This window comes from Frieseomelitta varia, unplaced genomic scaffold, assembly GCF_011392965.1.
Source record: "Frieseomelitta varia isolate USP_RPSP 00005682 unplaced genomic scaffold, Fvar_1.2 scaffold_862, whole genome shotgun sequence".
Taxonomy (NCBI): Eukaryota; Metazoa; Arthropoda; class Insecta; order Hymenoptera; family Apidae; genus Frieseomelitta; species Frieseomelitta varia.
Window position 1 is genome coordinate 229,808 of NW_025110659.1, and position 19,561 is coordinate 249,368.

Below are 19,561 nucleotides of genomic sequence, written 5' to 3' on the forward strand. Positions count from 1 at the left end.
TTTGATGTAATTATATACATTTGTAATTAATTAAAAAGAATTTGGTAGAATTTAATAAACTAAAATATGTTTTAACTTACTATTATCACAATTATTACATAGTAATTCTTAATTTATCAATTCGTATAATATTCAGTAAAAATATTATATTGACTTTATTATATTGTAGATTTTTATTATATTGATATATTTCGCTAACATTAAAAATTGCGTAAAATTGATTCTAAAAGTAATAAAAATTGATTCTAAATATATAATTTTTTTGTTTTTCAAACATAGTGTGTTATTTATCTTAATTTTTTAATTTACACATTCTTTATTTAGTAATAACGTACAAATGTTATGTAATGTTAAAATTGTCAAAATATAATATTAAAAATCTTGTGGTGTTGTTCACGTTCTCAAGGAGTGTTAAGTTAGCTACTGGTCGATCATGCTTGTACATATATATATATAGTTACATATATGTTTAGTCGAATCACTTCAAGAGATTCCTCACTTCTCACTGCTCACTGTAATAATTGATTGGTCCTCGAAAACATTTGATTCTCCTCGAAGGAAATCGGGGACTATTATCGCCTTTAATAGTGCTCGTTTGTGAACAATGGCTACTTAATCATACAAAGTACGCTCACACATCTTAACTATAAGTGTAAGCAAATTGTACAATAAAAATATCAGTTTTTTAACGAAACTAACAACGCTTGCACATAATTTTAAATTTGCACACATTTTCATCTTTCTCTCTCTCTCTTTCTCTCTCTATATATATACACATATTTATGCTTAATTTTAAGTTATAAATAACATGTATATTGAATTTGTACTTAAACGCCCATTTTATAAAATAAAATTGTATTATTTATTATTTATATTGTTATATAAAATGTTTATATGTATTATATACTTTCACATTTGAATATATTTTAAACGTTTAATATGTGTTGTAATCATTCTGGCTACCAATGATGACTCATTTGCTGCGAGAATACAGTGTTAAAACTAACACTTTGCTTATACAGCTAAATAAAAATTAGTCGCAATTGATGTTGCACTTAACACTGCGATATGCTACTGTATTACATTTTCAGAAAAATTGTAATGTTTTTTAATTCACATAAGTATATATTATATTTATATTCATATATTTAAATTTATTAATTTTATCAACTTATCTTCTACAGTCTGTATTAGATACGATAATCAATTGAAATTTAATGTAAATTACAATTTATTTCACATTCTGCTAAATGTTAAATCAAAATTAAAGTGATAAAATATAAAGATTAAATTCGGACGCATATATAATTTTGTTCTAATCATAGTTAATGACACGTATTTTGTTATATATACATTTTTATTCTTTTTTTTTTCTTAATAAATATTAATTCATATGATAAATGTTGCAATGTATGAAATATTTTGATACTTAAACATGATAACTAAACAAAATAACTTGAAATTGTCTTTATACTACAAAATTTAAATTTATATTATAAATTATTTAGATAAATTGCAATATTATTCACATAAATATATATATTTGATAAATTTGAATGAGATTTATACAAATGATATTTTATTTTTACAGGAAAAATATAAGCAAAAATAATTAGCTGAAAGCTAAGAAAAAATTGACTTTTTATATACACAGTAGTTAAAGTTATGTAAATATTTATAAAAATATAATAAATTACACATATTAGATTGAAGTTTCATTATTACAAATGGAAGGTAACTGTGAAGACAATAAAATATCTAAGCCAAATACTTGGCCGTATATGAACATAGGATCATTGTTCATATCATTTTTGACTAAATTGGCAACTGCTGGTGTTATTTGGAGCTGGGGATATCTAAACTTAAATATAGCATGGTTAATTGCACCAATTGCTTTGGTAGCATGGAAAGTAGAACGCAGGAAAGACAACGAATTAAAAGCAATTACTGCCCAAGCTAGTGTTATGGCTAAAGAAAAAGAACTAATAATGAGTCGATTGGATGAATTACCTTCTTGGGTTTACTTCCCTGACTTTGACAGAGCTGAATGGTTAAATAAAGTATGAAAAATCTCAATATATCTTTCTTCATGCTTTTGATTATTAACATTATATTTTATATTTAAATTATAGTTAATTCTTTTTATATTCTAAGGTTTTGTATAAAGTTTGGCCAAGTATAAATCAATTTACTCGTGAACTTTGCAAGCAAACTATTGAACCTGCTATAGTAGAGAAATTGGGAGAATATAAAGTAAAAGGATTTCAGTTTGAAAGGCTGGTCTTGGGTCGTATTGTAAGTAAATTTTTATAACATTATATACCAACAGTTGTAGCTAATTTTTATATTTAATTGCAGCCTTTAAAAATTTATGGTATCAAAGCATATGATAAAAATACTTCAAGAAATGAAGTCATTGTAGATGCAGATATTATGTATGTATTAATTATTTGTGTAAATATCATTTCTTTTATTATATTCTCTATAATTTATATGATTTTCTTACTTTTAAATATTTAATTTTGTAGATATGCCGGTGATTGTGATATTACTTTTGCGGTTGGGAATATAAAAGGTGGTATTAAGGATTTTCAAGTAAGTACTTTTAAACATATCTTTTGTCAATATATTGTTTAATAGTTTTATGAATTTATATGTACAATTAATTTTTAGATTCGTGGAATGATGAGAATAGTTATGAAACCATTATTACCTGCAATACCTATAGTTGGTGGTGTGCAAGCATTTTTTTTAAATCCACCAGCTATTAATTTTAATTTAGTTGGAGTTGCAGATGTTCTTGATTTACCTGGCTTTAAGTAAGAAAAGTTTGACAATAAATAAATTTGAGTTTTTTAAAAATCATAACTAATTAAATACTTTTCACTAAATAGTGAAATTTTAAGGAAAACAATAGTAGAACAAATAGCAGCTTTTGTCGTATTGCCAAATAAAATTGTTATACCATTGACTGAAGCAGTTCCAGTTGAATCATTAAAAATACCAGAGCCTGAAGTAAATTTTTCATTTATAATGCTTCATGTATGAGTCTAATTATTAGTACACAATTATTTAGTAAAATATAATTTTTTTTTAGGGTGTTTTAAGAATTCATGTAGTAGAAGCAAAGCACCTTATGAAAAAGGATATAGGAATGTTAGGTAAAGGTAAATCTGATCCATATGCCATTATAAAAATTGGAGCACAAGAATTTAGAACAAAGACTATAGATAATACTGTGAATCCAAAATGGGATTTTTGGTGTGAGGTATGTGTAATTTCTTTTTACAAAGGATTAAATATTGATAATATTTAATGCATGTGCTTTGCTATAATATTTCCTAAGTCCTTTAAAATTTCAAGCACAACACCTTTTATGTGGTAAGAAATACTTACTTGAAAGATAGAAGCATATGTTTTAGTATATGTTTGTTATTAAAGAAAACAAAACATTACACAGAACATCCTAAAATTTATTCATATTATTTTTATTCTTTATTCATATTACTATTCATTGTCATCATATCATAATTTATTATCTTATTATTTGTTTTACATATCATGAGATGTTACTGATCTAACACTTCAGCTTTTTCTTAATAAATCAGTAGGCTATTTATATGTCAGTAAACAATACATTTCTACATTTATAACTTATTGTTTTGTTTAAAACTATATATACAATAATTCATAGATAGATCAGAGGCATCTTAGTCTATGTCAGTCTAATTTAATTTCATATTTTGGTATGTATGTATGTATGTGATGTGCGATGTGTCATGTGCGACTAGTGTACCGTGACGTCAGCCATCGCTCAACAAATTACTGTGCTGTTATGGGACTATGATGACACTAAGGAGGATGAAAGTCTTGGAAGGTATGGAAATAGAATAATATATATTTTTATTTTCTAAATTTTGTACTCAAGGTAAGCTATATTATAAAAGCTAATACAAATTTATTTTAATCATACTTATTATGTCTTTTTGTTTAATTATAACTGAAGATAATTATCATCTAATTTATCATTCACTTCACATTTAATTATCACTTACATATTTCCATTGCATATTTTGGTAACACATTGAAGTATTATTACAATTTTTGCAAATCTGAAGCATGTTGGTATTGCATTATTGTGTTTTAACATTTGTAATTTTTAGTTTATGAGTGGTGTCTGAATGTGTGTTAGTTTACTGTGTCACTAACCATTTAGTGCTTATTATAATAAATAATAAATTTATAATCTTTCAGTAATTGAATAAAATTAAATTTTTATTTTAATAATTATTTTATTATTAATTACTTTTTACTTTATTTTAATTTAACTTAATTATTTATTATTTAAATTAAATTTTTAATTTTAATTATATTCATAGTCATTCTATGTGGCACATGATATTATAATAAACATATAGAAAAAGAGCCTGAACAATAATTTTATTAATTTTTGGATATGCGTAAAGCGTTACACTCTGAGTAACATGCTTTTTATTCGAGGCGTATAACGACCGGGTATAATTCAAAAATTATATAATAAAAATAAATTTGTATTTCTTGTATTGCATTAAGTCGAATATAAATGTTTAAAAATAGGTATAAAAAAATAAAATTATTAGAAAATTTATTTCCGATCTTGATCTTTGTATATGTTACCAAGATCATTCTCCCGAGTAATTTCCAGAACGTTTTAGCTGTAACTCGTTGTTCGTTAAAAAGTATAAGCTAAAATGATGAGCGTATTCAATTTATGATAGTGTTGCCGGCAAAGATTTATCTAACCCAAACAGATATTGATACTTCTTCGAAAAAAATGGGTTTTCTTGGTTTCATTAATTTGGTTTACGATTAAAATTTTCGGCCAACATTGGCAACATTATCTCAGTATGTATAATACTTCGAAAATTATAGGTTTTATTCAATAATTTCAACATTTCATAAATCTCAGAGACCAAGTAAAAATGAAGATTGGAAGTGAGAAATTAAATATTGAGCCATTGCTCAAAATGAGGTCAATATCGTATAAAAGAAATTACTTATATCAGATAAAAAATGCAATTGAAATACAATTTTCTTTTTCTCACAACTTTTTTTTTTAATCCTTTTCCGTTTTTTTTTTTTTATAACATATCTAAAAATCAGCGATATTGAGACTTTTTTCTATAGGTTTACCAATATTATAATTTATTTATAATAATATAATTTATATATTATAGTTATATTGGTACACAGATTGTGGTCTGTTCATGCTCAATGTAAAACATTAGATGTTTCTTTAGAATAAAAATGTATTAATTATACCATGTATATATATTTGGTGTTTTATGTTTATGAAGTATTTTAATCCTGTAATAATTTTATGATCTGTATTAATTAAAATATTTTTTTATTGTAATAATTATCAAAAATCATTCTACATTATTTTTTTGAGTTTTCTTCAATAATCAGTTATAATATCACATATGTATTAATTAATGATGTTATACTAATTAAAATAAATAATTTTAATTTGGCAATAATTTAATTTTGAAAATTTGCTTTTAATTGTACTTAATTTTATGAGAGTGATTAGGTGACTGTATTTGATAAAATAAAGAACTAAACTAGATTATATGATGACAGTTTATAGTGGAAAAGAGCTTGGGAGCCTATTACAACACGGTGGTTGCCCACCTTTTTGACAAAGACAACGCTGGTCAAGATGATCCACTTGGCAGGTATTGTTATTTGTAACAAGTACAATTTTCCAGGCATAGAATGCATTTGAAAATTTTTATACAATTAGTTTAGAAGGACGTTCTGTATTTAAAAAAATGAAGTTGTACTACTATTATGGTGCATGTTACTGAAAAAGATGTTTAAGAAGACATGGTAAAATTATATTATAAGTATAATATAAAATATATGTGCCTTTTAAAATTATAGTAAAATGACAATTTCTGTCACCACATTACTCTTTTCATTTCATTATTAATTCCATGTTAATAATTGGTTTTATAAAGCATTTTCTTATAGAATAAGATATTGCTTATATGACTATGAATGTATATAATATACAAAGATTTGTTGCTTATTTGTGAAATGGAAATGTCAAAAATCAATAATGTACATATGTTGTTATTGCATGACTGCTTTATAATATGCATGAATTAAATATCGTATATCATGGATTTCAATATACAAATCATTGTATAATCGCCATTATAAATAATATAGTAGCTTTTTTATATTTCAAGCAAAACAAAATGTACTAAATGTATTTATTTTTATTTTTTACAATGTAGGGCTACTATTGAAGTTAGTAGAGTGAAAAAGAAGGGAAATATTGATACAGTGAGTATAAGGAATAGTAGAATTAATACAGTAATAAATTTTAAATAATAATAAAAACATTATTTTCTAGTGGATTTCATTAGAACACGTAAAACATGGCATGGTTCATTTACGATTAACATGGCTTCAACTATCAAAAAATGTTTCTGATTTGCAAGCTGTATGTATTTTTAACAGAATTAATTTATCTATTACTTACAATTTAATTTTGTGTATATATGCAGGCATTAGTGGAAACTCAAGAACTTAGAATAACATCAATGAGTACAGCTCTACTTATACTTTATATTGATTCAGCAAAAAATTTACCAGTAAGCATAATTCATTAATTTATACTAATAGATTTTAATTAAGAAAAGTAAATAAAAATTATTTGATTACAGTGTGTTCGAGGAAATAAACAGCCTGATGTATATCTTGAAGCAAGTGTTGGTGGAAATACAAAAAGAACATCTACTATATTACGTTCTTGTGATCCAGTATGGGAACAAGGTTTCACTTTTTTAGTGAGCAACCCAGAAACTGGTGTTTTACATATAAAGGTTATTTGTAATTTATAAAAATTATGTACATTGTGTGAAAATTTTATACTTTATTTATATTAATTTTTAGATCACAGATGAAAAGACTGCTGTCATAATAGGAGAAATGAGTTACAATATCTCTTTACTTTTAAAACAGAACAATCTTGAAATTACACAACAACCTTATGATTTGCAAATGGCCGAAGTTGATAGCAAATTAATATTATCTATATCATTAAACGTACAATCCTTTTAATTTTTATGCTAATACATTTGTAAGCAATAAGTTACATTATATTTATGTATTTAATTTTAATCGTAGATTTTAAAATATGAAAACCCTGAGCCTATTTCAGAAGAAGATGATGACGATCATGATATTAATCAATTGAATAAAAGAATCGAACGTCAAGAATCAAATATTAGCACAGTATCAAATAGTCGTAAGTTTATCAGCAATTAATTAATATAATATATTTATAGAATTATTCAATGTAATATCTTTTAGTCCCGTCTACTCCACTAAAAAGACAACCCTCAAAGGAGTCAGTTAATAGCTTAACACGTAGTACTGGATCTGCTGCAGTAATTGTACCTGAAGAACCAGGTACAGCAGAAGAGGAATTAATTGTTATTACTACTGCTCCATCTTCTGTTACTGCTGGAAATCAACAGTTGATTCATAGAAATCCAAATGTGACATTATCTGCGGGTGAAGCTAAGCTAGGTCGAATACAGTTGTCTATACGTTACAGCATACAAAGACAGAAGCTTATAATCGTTATACACAAAATAGCGTATGTAATCTAACAATATGAAATTTAATTCAACGACGTTCAATTTAACAGATTTTGTTATATTTTATACTACTTTGCAGTAACTTACCTCTGCCACAAAATGATCCGCATAACATACCAGATCCATACGTAAAATTGTATCTTCTACCTGACCGTCATAAGGAAACCAAACGTAAAACAGCAGTAATGAAGGATAATTGCAATCCAGTATTCGATGAACAATTTGAGTATGTTGTTTCTCAAGCTGATTTAAACAGTCGTACATTGGAAGTGTCTGTATGTACACAAAAGGGTTGGTTATCGACTGGAAGCAACGTCATGGGTCAAGTTTATTTAAATTTGAGTGAAATTGATGTTACAAAATCATCCACGAGCTGGTATGATTTACAACCAGAGACTAAAGACTAGAAGTTCAAGAAAAGCAAGTGGGGATTTGGACAGTTGTTTATATGTTTTCGAAAACAATCTGTTGAATTTCCACGATGCGAGTTCTCGAAACGCTGATGTCTACAATCATGTGATTAAATCAAAATTCTACGTAAAAAAAAAAATTTTAAGAAAGAAGAGTTTAAACATATGAAAGTTTTGAGAAAATATCACTGAATACGTTTATTATCTATTTATACTTGCGGACCGTCCATTGTCGTAAAACATATTTAGTTTCATAGTTACTGCGCGTGAGCACGTGTTACGTTATGTTACCTTTATTTTGTAGAATATTTTTGTCAATGGCAAGTGCCATTAATAAAATAATTAATTGTTGTTATCTCTATAATATACACACGATTCTAATTCTACGCATAATATTATACTACGTGTATAATATGGCATTCGTTATGAAAAACGACTTAATATTTTATGCAAAAGTTTATTCATAATTCTTCTGAATATGTTTTAAATTACAATCACTAAATGCTTCATTTTGCTTTTATTATATTTAACTTATTATTGTTTTCTTTACCATTTGTGATTTATTATTGATATACATTTATAATAATTTTATATTTATATAATTCAACAAAGTACCACTTAAATAGCGTTACAATTCGCACATCATACTACTAAGTGATAGATTACTAACAAAGCAGTATCGTTCAAAATTCATCGTTAGCATAAGTTATTGAATCAAATATATAATATATGCGTGTTATATTTATACCAGAGTTTTTGCTATATTGTATATTGCTATATATTATATAAACTTATGTTTTTGCGTATACTGGTGTAAAATATTACCAGTATAATATTGCAAATTGTTGATAATAATAAAATATATACATTGAAGCTGCAACAACTACGAAGTCCTTTGTTTCTCCTGATGAAATTAATTTAGGTATCTCCAAGGAAACGCAACAATAGTAAATAGTGATGAACTCGCATTCTTACATCAGTATCAATTATGTGCGTAAAGTGTTTCGTCGTAAAGTGACCATTATTATTATTAATCATTCAAGTGTATTTAGTGCATTTAATTCGATTCTTTTGTTGTGATAAAATGCAGCGTGATCTTATGCTACCATGCCTACCAGGGTTTACTTTCGATAAAAACGTAAGTCATTTTTTTTTTTGTAGTTTTGATATTGTGATATTTTATGACTTAATTAACCCATATATCCAAGAACTAATATATAAATTGATAATAAATAGAAGATATATGATATATTAAAATGGGATATAGGAAGCGTTTAATGTATATACGTACTTTATTTAGCTTGGTCGAACAAACTTTCCCAGGAATCAATATTTTGCAAAAATTCACGATGGAGTCTATTATTTGTCAGAAAAACATGACGAAAGCGATCCTATTCGTTATCCATCAATTTATGCTCGCGGAGAAGTTCAAGAACTACCTCCTTGGATTGCCTATGATGGCCAAGTATGATTATTCGTATAGAAAATTATTAATACTTATAATTAATGCAGGCACTAAGAAACTAATTAAACAAAACAAAATGATACGTTAAATATGTTAATTATATTATATTATATATGTTATTATATACAAAAATATGTAAATCATATACTGTATTAATAATAAATATAATTTAATATAAATTATGTCATATATTAATTTAAGTTGATTTATATGTGATTCATATATGAATTCATATATGAATTATATTAATAAAGTAAATGTATTTATATAAAAGAAATGTTTTAATAATGATATTTCGAATGCATTTTTTAGAGGTTGATGTTTAAAGCATTTTTCCAAGAAACAGTTCACGAAAGATGGAAAATAGCTTATCAAGTACGTGTTGTAAATATCAGCTTCTTCTTAGAGGATGGAACAATGAAAATTTCTGAACCCTCTGTGGACAATAGTGGTCTTGAGCAAGGTTCAACGGTGGTTTTCTTCAATACTTATTATTACACTTTTGTTATTTTTAATTATTTCAATTACGTGATATTATATTTTCTTAGAAATATTATTTATTATTCCTTTGTTGTATTTATCGTTAGATTTTATTTTAACATATTTTCAGTGGATGAAACACATACACGTATTTAGATTTTCTAATATAATTGGACTGATATTTCATATAGTAGAAACTAATATCATAAAGCAAAATTACTTCATTTTGTTATAATCAGATTGACAAAAGAATTTTCAAGAAAATCGATTTTAGAAAAATAGGCGAATGTTATAAAAGTTTTACATTTAAAATCTTTTTAATTTCAGTTGATTTTAGTACTATTGTACACATATATAATATACATACATTAATACTACCTCCATATTGTATGTGTAACTTTTTATAATTTTTTATTTTATTAAAATTTTATAATTTTTTATTTTATTAAAATTTTATAATTTTTTTATTTTATTACTGAACGTTGGAATATGTGTAGGTGTCCTACTAAAACGTCAAAGAATTCCAATGCCTGATCCAGTGAGGTATAGGTATTATGACATAATCGATTTAAATATCGGTAAAGAGCCGGAAATATTTGGGAGAGTATATAAAATTGTAGACTGCGACAAATTCACAAGACGGTTTTTAAATCGTATGGGAATCGCAGTGCCAGACCCGATAGAAATACCAAAAGATCCCCATTCGGAACTTTACAAAAGAGTAAGTAATTATTTGGAATAAAAATTGAATCAACAATGGACACTTAATTATTCTTTATTGCAATTACTTTAACAGGAAACATTTCCAAAGAAACCAAGACAAAAAGTCGACACTCTTGGCGATTTCTTAAAATATGACAAACAAGTGCTACGATTTTACGCTTATTGGGATGACACAGACAGTCTTTATGGTATCGTGCATGATCTTGAAATTCACTATTATCTGACTGACAACACGATGGAGATTAAAGAAAACATACCACCGAATTCTGGACGAGATTCTGGCCCTATGTTCTTGCGACGTATGAAAGTTCCAAAAGTAAGAATTTTATAGGTATTAATTCTATAATAGTTCGTCCCTTGTGATGATTTTTCATGTAAAATGTCATATTATACAAATATTTCTAATATGTAATATATTTTATATTTATTATATATTTATTATTTATTGTATTTATTATATATTTATTATTTATTGTATTTATTATATATTTCTTATTTGTTATATTTATTATATATATTATAAATATATTTAATATATGTAATATATAATATATTTTCGATGTTTTTTAGTATATAAGATATATTTCTGATATCTTTGAGAATTCCAAATAATATTCGTTTTTCAAGTCCCTGACAAGTAGAATTATATTATCTATTATTATATTATATTACGATTATATATTCAATGCACCACCTTTTCGAACATCTACAATTTTTGAACATGACTGTAATAATCATAACATGAGACAAAATTAGAGAGAATAAAATTTTAATATGAAAATGATTTATATACGTGAGAGTAAGATTTATATAAATCTTGCAATTATAAAAATTAATATGAATATGATATAAATATAAGTTTATATTGTAATATAAATATAATATAATATAAAAATTAATATGAATAGAATATAAATATAATATAAGCAGTCTACTTATAAGCAGTCTAAATGAATCGTACTGTCGTATGTCAAAGTTCACCTAAAGCTTCTCTATTAAAACATTGAATTGATCGAACGAAATTAGTGTCGATGTATCTACTTTTATTCATTGCTCGTTTTGTAATTATAATAAATAAATTTACATAATCTTATGAAATTCATGACTTAAGAAATTAATAGGCAGACATTTGAATATAGATTTTCAGTGAGATTGATCCAATTGGAGCAGGAAATCCTTTTACTGTTTTGAATGTTTTGGGAGAGGATACATCTCATGGTTACTACTCGATAGATCCATTGAATACTGGAAAAATTCGTACGGAATATTACAAAGAAAACGAGCTTAATATTGGTGCACAATTAAATATTTTTGGCAGAATAATTGTCATAACGGATATGGATGCTTTCACAAAGGAATATTACAGGTGAAATGTATAAAATTTGTACATTCAATAATGAAATATTAAACATTGGTAGTACTATAATAACAAATAAATATTAAAATACTTTAAAATTAGTTTATTTCATTAAGTTAACAAATTTATGATTGATTGAAAATTATTCTGGCAATAATTTGATAAAATGAGATATTTGCAATTGTATATTTTTCTTATTTTCTTCCAGCTTTATAAAACATAATCACAACTGTAATTATTTGTCAAATATTATAATACAACATTATAATTGTTATTAAAAATTAATAAAATAATTAAAATTAATAATTAATAACATATTTTATGTTATAATTAAAGTTATAATTAAAATATATAATTATTATCGATAACAATTATTATTAATTCAATATTTCACAATAATTATAACAATGATTATTGATAAAAATGAATAATAATATTATTATTAACTTTCAACAGTAATAATTATACATTACAAGTATAACATTTAACGAAAAATTGATAACAATAATTATAACGAAAAATTAATAATCATAATTATGCAGTATTACAATTATAATATACAATAATATAGATATAATAAAATGTAATTCTTATTATACACTTATTTCAAATCATCTTACCACTTTTGTACAATTGATGTTAAGTTATTTCTTACATGAAAAGAAATAATGTGTGTCCTTTTTTTCCTCATCAAAGGAAGAAATACGGTTTGAACAATTTTATACCAATGGAAAGACCTCGGAGAAACGATGAGACTTGCGAGAAAATAGAAAGATACATTCCACCGTACAATGGTTTTGGATCGTACGAAGATTCTCTAGGAAATTGTTTCAGCATGATCCCACAACCACCTAAAACAGATATGATGAAATTTTTGCAATATGATAAGTACGTGTATTTTAATGGACGCGAATATTAAACAGAATATCTGTCTGTATATATTATTTCCTCACTTTCCTCTTCTTCTTTTTTTTAGGCAAGGTTTTGACAGTCACGTGTTGAGATTCAGAGCAAAAATGATATCGCATATACAGGAAAATCAAGATAGACAGTTCATTATAAGAGTTTTTCTCATGGACGATACAATCTCCATTTTCGAACTGGCCAAAAGAAATTCGGGTAATCACCTTTATCAGATAATAGTACTTCATTATGGTTGCTATTTTTTAAAAATTATTCGAGAAAAAAATGTCTGTGCTACGATTCGATCGAAACTTCGAAAATAAATTTTATTCTTGTTTCAAAGCTACGAATACATTATGCTTATCGTTCATTTTATTGAGAAGATGTCACGTATAATGACTCTCGTTAATATTTAAATTAAATAGTGAAACTGTATAATTCTGTATTTAATAATTGAAACTTAATAATTCTGTAAAAAGAAATCGTGCAATAACAAACTTGGATTTATTTTAAAGTTCGAAATGTCTATTTTCAAAATGCATTGTTCATTTTAATTTAAATTTCTACTATGTAGCTAGATGTACGCTAGATGAAGATACTTTTCTTCTCCAAAATGCTATAAATTGTCGTAGTATGTTTCTCATTCAAAATTCAATAAATTGATTCAAAGTACAAAAAATCGTACAGCAAATCTTGAAAGGTCTGTGAAAGGGATATTACAATCTTCGGATTCATTGCAAATTCGGTCATGAAAAGAATTTTTCAATATTTTTTCATACGACAATTTTCGAGAAGAAAAGTATCTTCATTTGCCTATTCGCTACGTAATGTAAAAATATTTTATAATGAAATGAACAGTAGGTTTTGAAAGTAGAGACTTTAAGTTTTTAAAATGACCGTACGCTTATTATTGTCTTTTTACAAAATTATAACAATTTCAATATTCTATTATATAATTTTATATAATATAATATAAAATTATAACATAATTTAAAAATATAAAATATAATATAATATAAAAATTATAACAATCTCAATATTTTATTATATAATTTTATTTTATATAATATAATATAAAAATTATAACAATCTCAATATTTTATTATATATATTATAATATATTATTATTATATTATAATTTTATTATATATATTATAATATATATATTAGTTATATTATGTCCAAATATTAATGGCAGTCACTATTATATGGCGAATACTATTTATATAATTTAGACTGAATTTAAAAGTTCAAGGATTTCAGTTTTTACAGCTCAATTTCTCAAGCTATCTAGAACCACAACTCCCCCCTCCAAATTCAAGCTATCTAGAACCACAACTCGAATTTTCCAAATTGCAGACACAAAGTTTATTTTAATAACACGATCCACTAGTATCGCACATATACGATCCACAAACATCTAATTATTAACAACCATAATCTAATTATTAGCATTCGTTACCTACATTCAAAGCCTCAAGATCGTTTCCTCATTTATTGTATCCATATTTTCGCGTTATTTACAGGTTTCGTACGATGCCTTTTCCAGAAGAGGATGCCGATGATGTTGCCTAATCAAGAGATATTTGCAAGCAAGAAACCAGACTATTACAAACCGGAGGATTTCTATATCGGTGCACGTCTCAACTTGAACGGTTTTATCTTCGAAATTACCTCCGCCGACGTTTATGCTCTTCGTTACATGGAGTTACATTGCGATAAGGTTCGACGAATTTACACACGTTTCTTCACTCTTCCACGCTATTTTCACGTTTTAAAACGGTCGATTAGCGTTCCCCTGCGAATTCGACGTCGATAAGCCGCTGGCTGTATGAAACGTTTCATTTGTAATTTCGATTTTTGTTTTCTTTTTTTTTTCTTTCAGTTTGTCAAAGCTAACGTGAAGTCAATCGTGGAAAAACTGCGGCGAGCATTGAAACCGGTTTACAAGGAATTCGTGCAACTCTGCACGCCGGCGAAATCAATTGGCGACGATCTTCAAGTTCTGCCGTATGAAAAGCTCAGGTATTTCCATTCAATTATACACGACAAGCTGATAGTTCTTTGCTGATTGAAATTAGAAGAGAAATGTTAGAGGGAAGAGAATGATTATATTCTCTATATATTCAGAATCAGTATCTTTTTGCAGAAGCGTTTGTGAAAATATTTTCTCCGATGGAAATCTTTTCTTTTTTTTTCGCGTACTTAAAATTTTTTTGGTCATTCTAGTCTACGTGGTAACATAGTCAAAGATTGATGAATTTCTTAACTTTTTTGGAGCTCAACTTTCACAATAAAATTTCAATTTTACAAAATTAAGATTAATAATTAACTTCGCTTTGTAACAAATTTTTGGTTAATGATTTCTAAGGAAGCATACATTGTTTTTTTCGTCGAGATGTAACGATCACTTTCACTTTTTTAAGAGGAACGTTTAATATTTCTCTTTGCATTCGAACAAAACAGTAAATTTCGAATAAAAAAAGTATTAGGACATATAAAATTAATAATTACTGAGATTTTTATTTTTTATTAGATCTTAGACATCCACTTACTATTTCAGTTGTATAAAGTATAAATGATACAGTTATTAGATAATATTTAATAGTGAAAAAAATATAATAATAGTCGTGGTTTCCTTTTTAGCAGAAAATATTATATTTTTTTTGTCGAAATTATATGAAGAGGACTCTATTGAAAAATAATGTTATTTCAAAAACTCTGTTCTAATAGATAAACATTGCAGATATATAATTATCGATATATAATACTTTAATTTCATTCATGTTAAAAGAGCTTTGGTACATTAATTTCTTGAAAATTCAGGGAAATCTTGTTCAAGTACATGGAAGATAAAATAACGGATCACGAAATAATCACAGTCGCTCGACATTATTCGTCTCACGAGAAAAAAGAATTTCACACTCGAGAATATGTAAGGTGAGCAATAATTTTTCGGTAAAAAGAATATTGTAAAATTCATTGAAACATTATGAAGATAATATTTATTTACCAATAAATTTAGATGAAAAGGACATCGTGAAATTTATCAAGAAATAATATTTATTCGTTTTCTAGGCAATTAATGCATACGGAACTATTGCGAAGTTTGTGGAACGACCTCGAACGTTTAGAGGAGGATCTACATCATTACGACAGAGGAAGAACAGGATTTTTACCACGCAATACACTGTACACTATGCTTCGTGCTGCTAGAATTCCAGTTGACGTGGAACTTTTAAATTCCATGCTTGATCAGTACGTATACATATTAATGACAATTTATATATTACTAAATCATAATATATGAAACATTTATCAAAGTCAATTATACCAATTATTCTCTTTTCCTATGCTGAAGAGAAAGCAGAAAAATTCTTAATTCATTAAGCATTTTAGTTAAGTAATTTAATTTATTAAGCAACAATTTGAAATACTGATAATTTATAATATTACTTACCAATAATGATATAGTGTTCATAAGAACGAAGAGGAAAAATTGGATTATAACGACATGCTGAGATTTATGAACATGAAAGTAGATCCTCTCCCTTTCGCGCCGCCGATAAACATCAAGGTGATTTTTATTATTATCATTTTATGTGCCTGCATGTTATTTTCTGAACATTTCAGTATTACATTTTCCCAATATTGTTTCTAAAATAACGTGAGTAAATTATTTTCTATAAATCTAATATAATTTAATATTTTTAGTTATTTTATTATAATATTTTAGTTATTTTATGTGTGATGTATTATCATATTACTTTGTACGTAATGTTTCACTCGTTGCAAATTTCTCATATTTCTCTATTTCTTTATTTATACGTCCTCCTTTTTCATCATGAAAAATAATGGAACTTTTTTGCTCTTTTACTGCTATAAATTAACTGTGATCTGTTTTAGACGGCACTTTGGTGGGCATCAGAAAAAGATCCGGACTGCGGGGCTGGTATAATTTGGTGTGATTTCATAAAAGATTTAGGTATCGTCGACGAAGAAATGGATTCAGATCAAAAATTGAAGTTGCCAGAAAAGCAGGCCGTAAAACAAGCTATTGAATATTCTTAGAACTTTTATAGAATTTTAATTATAATCGACGACCCCACATATTTAAAAATTGCACCATCTTTCGCATATAACATATATTTTATTATTTTATTATGACTATATAACATAATATAATACATTCATTATATTATATAATATATACAGTGTATAGTGCGTATAGTTATTCGAACGATACAGTTTACAAAAATTAACAAAAATTATAAAATTTAACAAAACATCAGCAAAATCACAAAATTAAGAAAATTAATAAGAGTTCTTTGCTATTATTAGAGCATAGTCGCAATCATTTGTGATAAACGGAATGCAAATTTTTATGCCAATTCATACTTTTATATGTATTATTAAAAAAATTGAACTCGAGTAGAAATTTGTTGCAATTACTAAATATTGCAATAAGTCGTGTATTTTGATATTTTATATATTTTTGGACATTGTACGCGTTGGATTTTTAAGTGTCTCATAACTAATTAAAAATTCATCATTGATAACAATATATCAGATATATCACGATTGATACATATATATCAGATATATCAGACAAACATTATTTTTGTTATTTTTTATTCTTAGTTTTTAAAATTCTGCTTAAATGATACATTTTGAAAGTTTTATTTTGTATAAATACAGAATTGCTGAATTACTTATAATAAATGTTTCAATATTTTAAATTCAAGTGACCAACTGCAAATAATAATAATCATTTTTTCTTTTATATATATAATTATTCAAGTGAATTAAATTTATTATTACTATTCGTCTGTCGATTTTCAAATTCATTCGAATAATCATAACTGTGGTGATATGATACTTTCATTAATTTTTTATAAAGAGTATATATATATAATATTTTATACTCACCAAATATACGCGAATCCATCACAATTTTCAAGAGTTTCAGAATAACTTTTGAATAAAAGTGTGCTCCTCTGTGTCAAGTAATATTTATTGTAGAATATAATTTTTAATACAAACTACGTCGAATTCAGCGAATTATTTACATTGCCACTAACCACGTCTATGTCTAACATGCCGCTAACGGTGTTGTCCATTTTCCAGAATTTCTACCAATATGAATCAAACGTTTAATATTTAATCACTTTTTCACGAGTGTTCTTATCGTTCATGACAACACTGTGCTATACTCGCAGCGTACCGAAGACATAAATTTTAATAAATAGCAGACGAGATAAATAAGAGTTTCATCGAGTTTCTCCTCAATACAGGTGGATCAGAAAAGGAATGTACTACCATAGTATAGTAGCACTGAAACGCAAAATTTGTAATCCAAATTTGTAATTTTGAATCGACAGATATTTTGAATGGTTGAAGTTGAAAATCAAGATCACTTTTCATGGAAACGAACAGTTTTCAAAATAGGATCCATTTGCGTTTTGTCATTGTTTCCAATTATTATTTATCAATATATACATTCAAAATCCAAAAATGCGAATGCACCAGGAAAAAAAAGAAAACAAATGAACTCGTGAAATTCAAAAAGTTTTGTTTTGCGATTCAGTAATTGATTAGGTTTAGGTTAGGTTTGGTTGTGGAAGTGAAAAACTGTTATTAGAATATTGCCATTTTTAAAAGAGGAAGAGTATGCCAATACTTTTTCGATCCACTGTACCAAATATTTTCTAATTTCCTAGCATTCTCGTCATTGATAATTCGTTTAACTCTGCTGTCCTCTCTTCCATCACGTTCAATTTCTCTCCCTTGCGATGCTTTATTTCTAAAATTCCGCGGAACATACAAAAAGTTTGCGAAACGATATCGGGTCAGATATAGTTCTGGTTCAGAAACTATGTATATTCTGATAATATTCATTGAAGTACAGAGAGGAGAAACGAAGAGCAGGGTCAAGCGATCGAATAATAATTATCTGCCTGAATATTTTCCACATTCTTTCCCATATAATTACAACGATCTCTAAAAATAACTACAAATACAGATTTCGGTCGCGAGATCTTCCAATCATTTTCTTCAAACGATCACGACGATTATTTCGATCCGCGTCACGTAAATAAGTTTTAACAAACGTAATAGTTAAGATTATCGTTTATAGAGTTGACCGTAAAAACACCGGATCGTTTGAGACGAATCGGTTGTCACTCGAGCTTGATCAGGATTGGGTTTTGATTCAAACGATCTCTACGAATCCGCGCATTCATTTGCACTCGTAGGTTTTCATGATTCTTCTGCACGTTTTGCACTTCACGTAACAGCAGCTGATGTACTTGCAGTCGCATCTTTCCAACACCTCTTCCGTTTTCGTCACGTGTCCTCGACCGCAGCACAGGTACTCGCAACCTTCGTATCCGGTACTGCTGCCGTTACACTGTCTGAAACAATGTTTGAGCAAAATTTTACTCAGACGAGGACTAACAAGTATAATAAAATAAAGTTTCATTTATATAGAAATATTGGCAACAATTTATTATTAAAGATTGATTTGACTAACCGGTTGCGCTGGCAACCGAGTGCGGACCGTAACGAG

General features: G+C 26.7%; 3 protein-coding genes across 11 annotated transcripts in view; 2 read left to right on the plus strand and 1 right to left on the minus strand.

Annotated features, from left to right (window-relative positions):
• Positions 1-463: 463 nt before the first annotated feature.
• LOC122536668 (extended synaptotagmin-2) lies at positions 464-8,945 on the plus strand. Of its 5 annotated transcripts, none has more exons than XM_043669181.1 (17): positions 464-652; positions 1,592-2,060; positions 2,155-2,295; positions 2,359-2,435; positions 2,529-2,595; positions 2,674-2,819; positions 2,895-3,015; positions 3,098-3,268; positions 5,623-5,717; positions 6,285-6,333; positions 6,404-6,493; positions 6,558-6,644; positions 6,717-6,875; positions 6,946-7,098; positions 7,180-7,300; positions 7,366-7,654; positions 7,735-8,945. In XM_043669181.1, the coding sequence occupies exons 2-17, from the start codon at positions 1,728-1,730 to the stop codon at positions 8,060-8,062; spliced, it is 2,427 nt and encodes an 808-aa protein (XP_043525116.1). In that variant the 5' UTR covers positions 464-652; positions 1,592-1,727; the 3' UTR covers positions 8,063-8,945. The 5 variants fall into 5 exon arrangements, with proteins under 5 accessions (XP_043525116.1, XP_043525120.1, XP_043525119.1 ...); XM_043669185.1 differs by lacking the exon at positions 5,623-5,717 and adding an exon at positions 3,792-3,877 and having other exon boundaries at positions 465-652; XM_043669184.1 differs by having other exon boundaries at positions 465-625.
• Positions 8,946-9,149: 204 nt separating this feature from the next.
• Positions 9,150-17,127, plus strand: LOC122536671 (EF-hand domain-containing family member C2-like). Its single transcript, XM_043669196.1, has 14 exons — positions 9,150-9,203; positions 9,366-9,530; positions 9,843-9,993; positions 10,508-10,731; positions 10,807-11,049; positions 11,873-12,099; positions 12,787-12,978; positions 13,067-13,209; positions 14,520-14,716; positions 14,879-15,018; positions 15,820-15,933; positions 16,072-16,251; positions 16,468-16,570; positions 16,900-17,127. Exons 1-14 carry the CDS (start codon positions 9,150-9,152, stop codon positions 17,062-17,064), a joined length of 2,298 nt encoding a protein of 765 aa, XP_043525131.1. The 3' UTR covers positions 17,065-17,127.
• Positions 12,830-19,561, minus strand: part of LOC122536669 (protein Wnt-11b-2-like) — a 43,075-nt gene continuing 36,343 nt past the window's right edge. For 4 of the 5 annotated variants that reach the window (XM_043669186.1, XM_043669188.1, XM_043669189.1 and 1 more), the window contains exon 5: positions 19,198-19,406. In XM_043669186.1, coding sequence (XP_043525121.1) covers positions 19,232-19,406 — 175 coding nt within the window. In that variant the 3' untranslated portion in view covers positions 19,198-19,231. Of the gene's footprint in view, positions 12,942-19,197; positions 19,407-19,561 lie in introns of those variants that run through there. The other variant, XM_043669187.1, reaches the window with a different exon arrangement.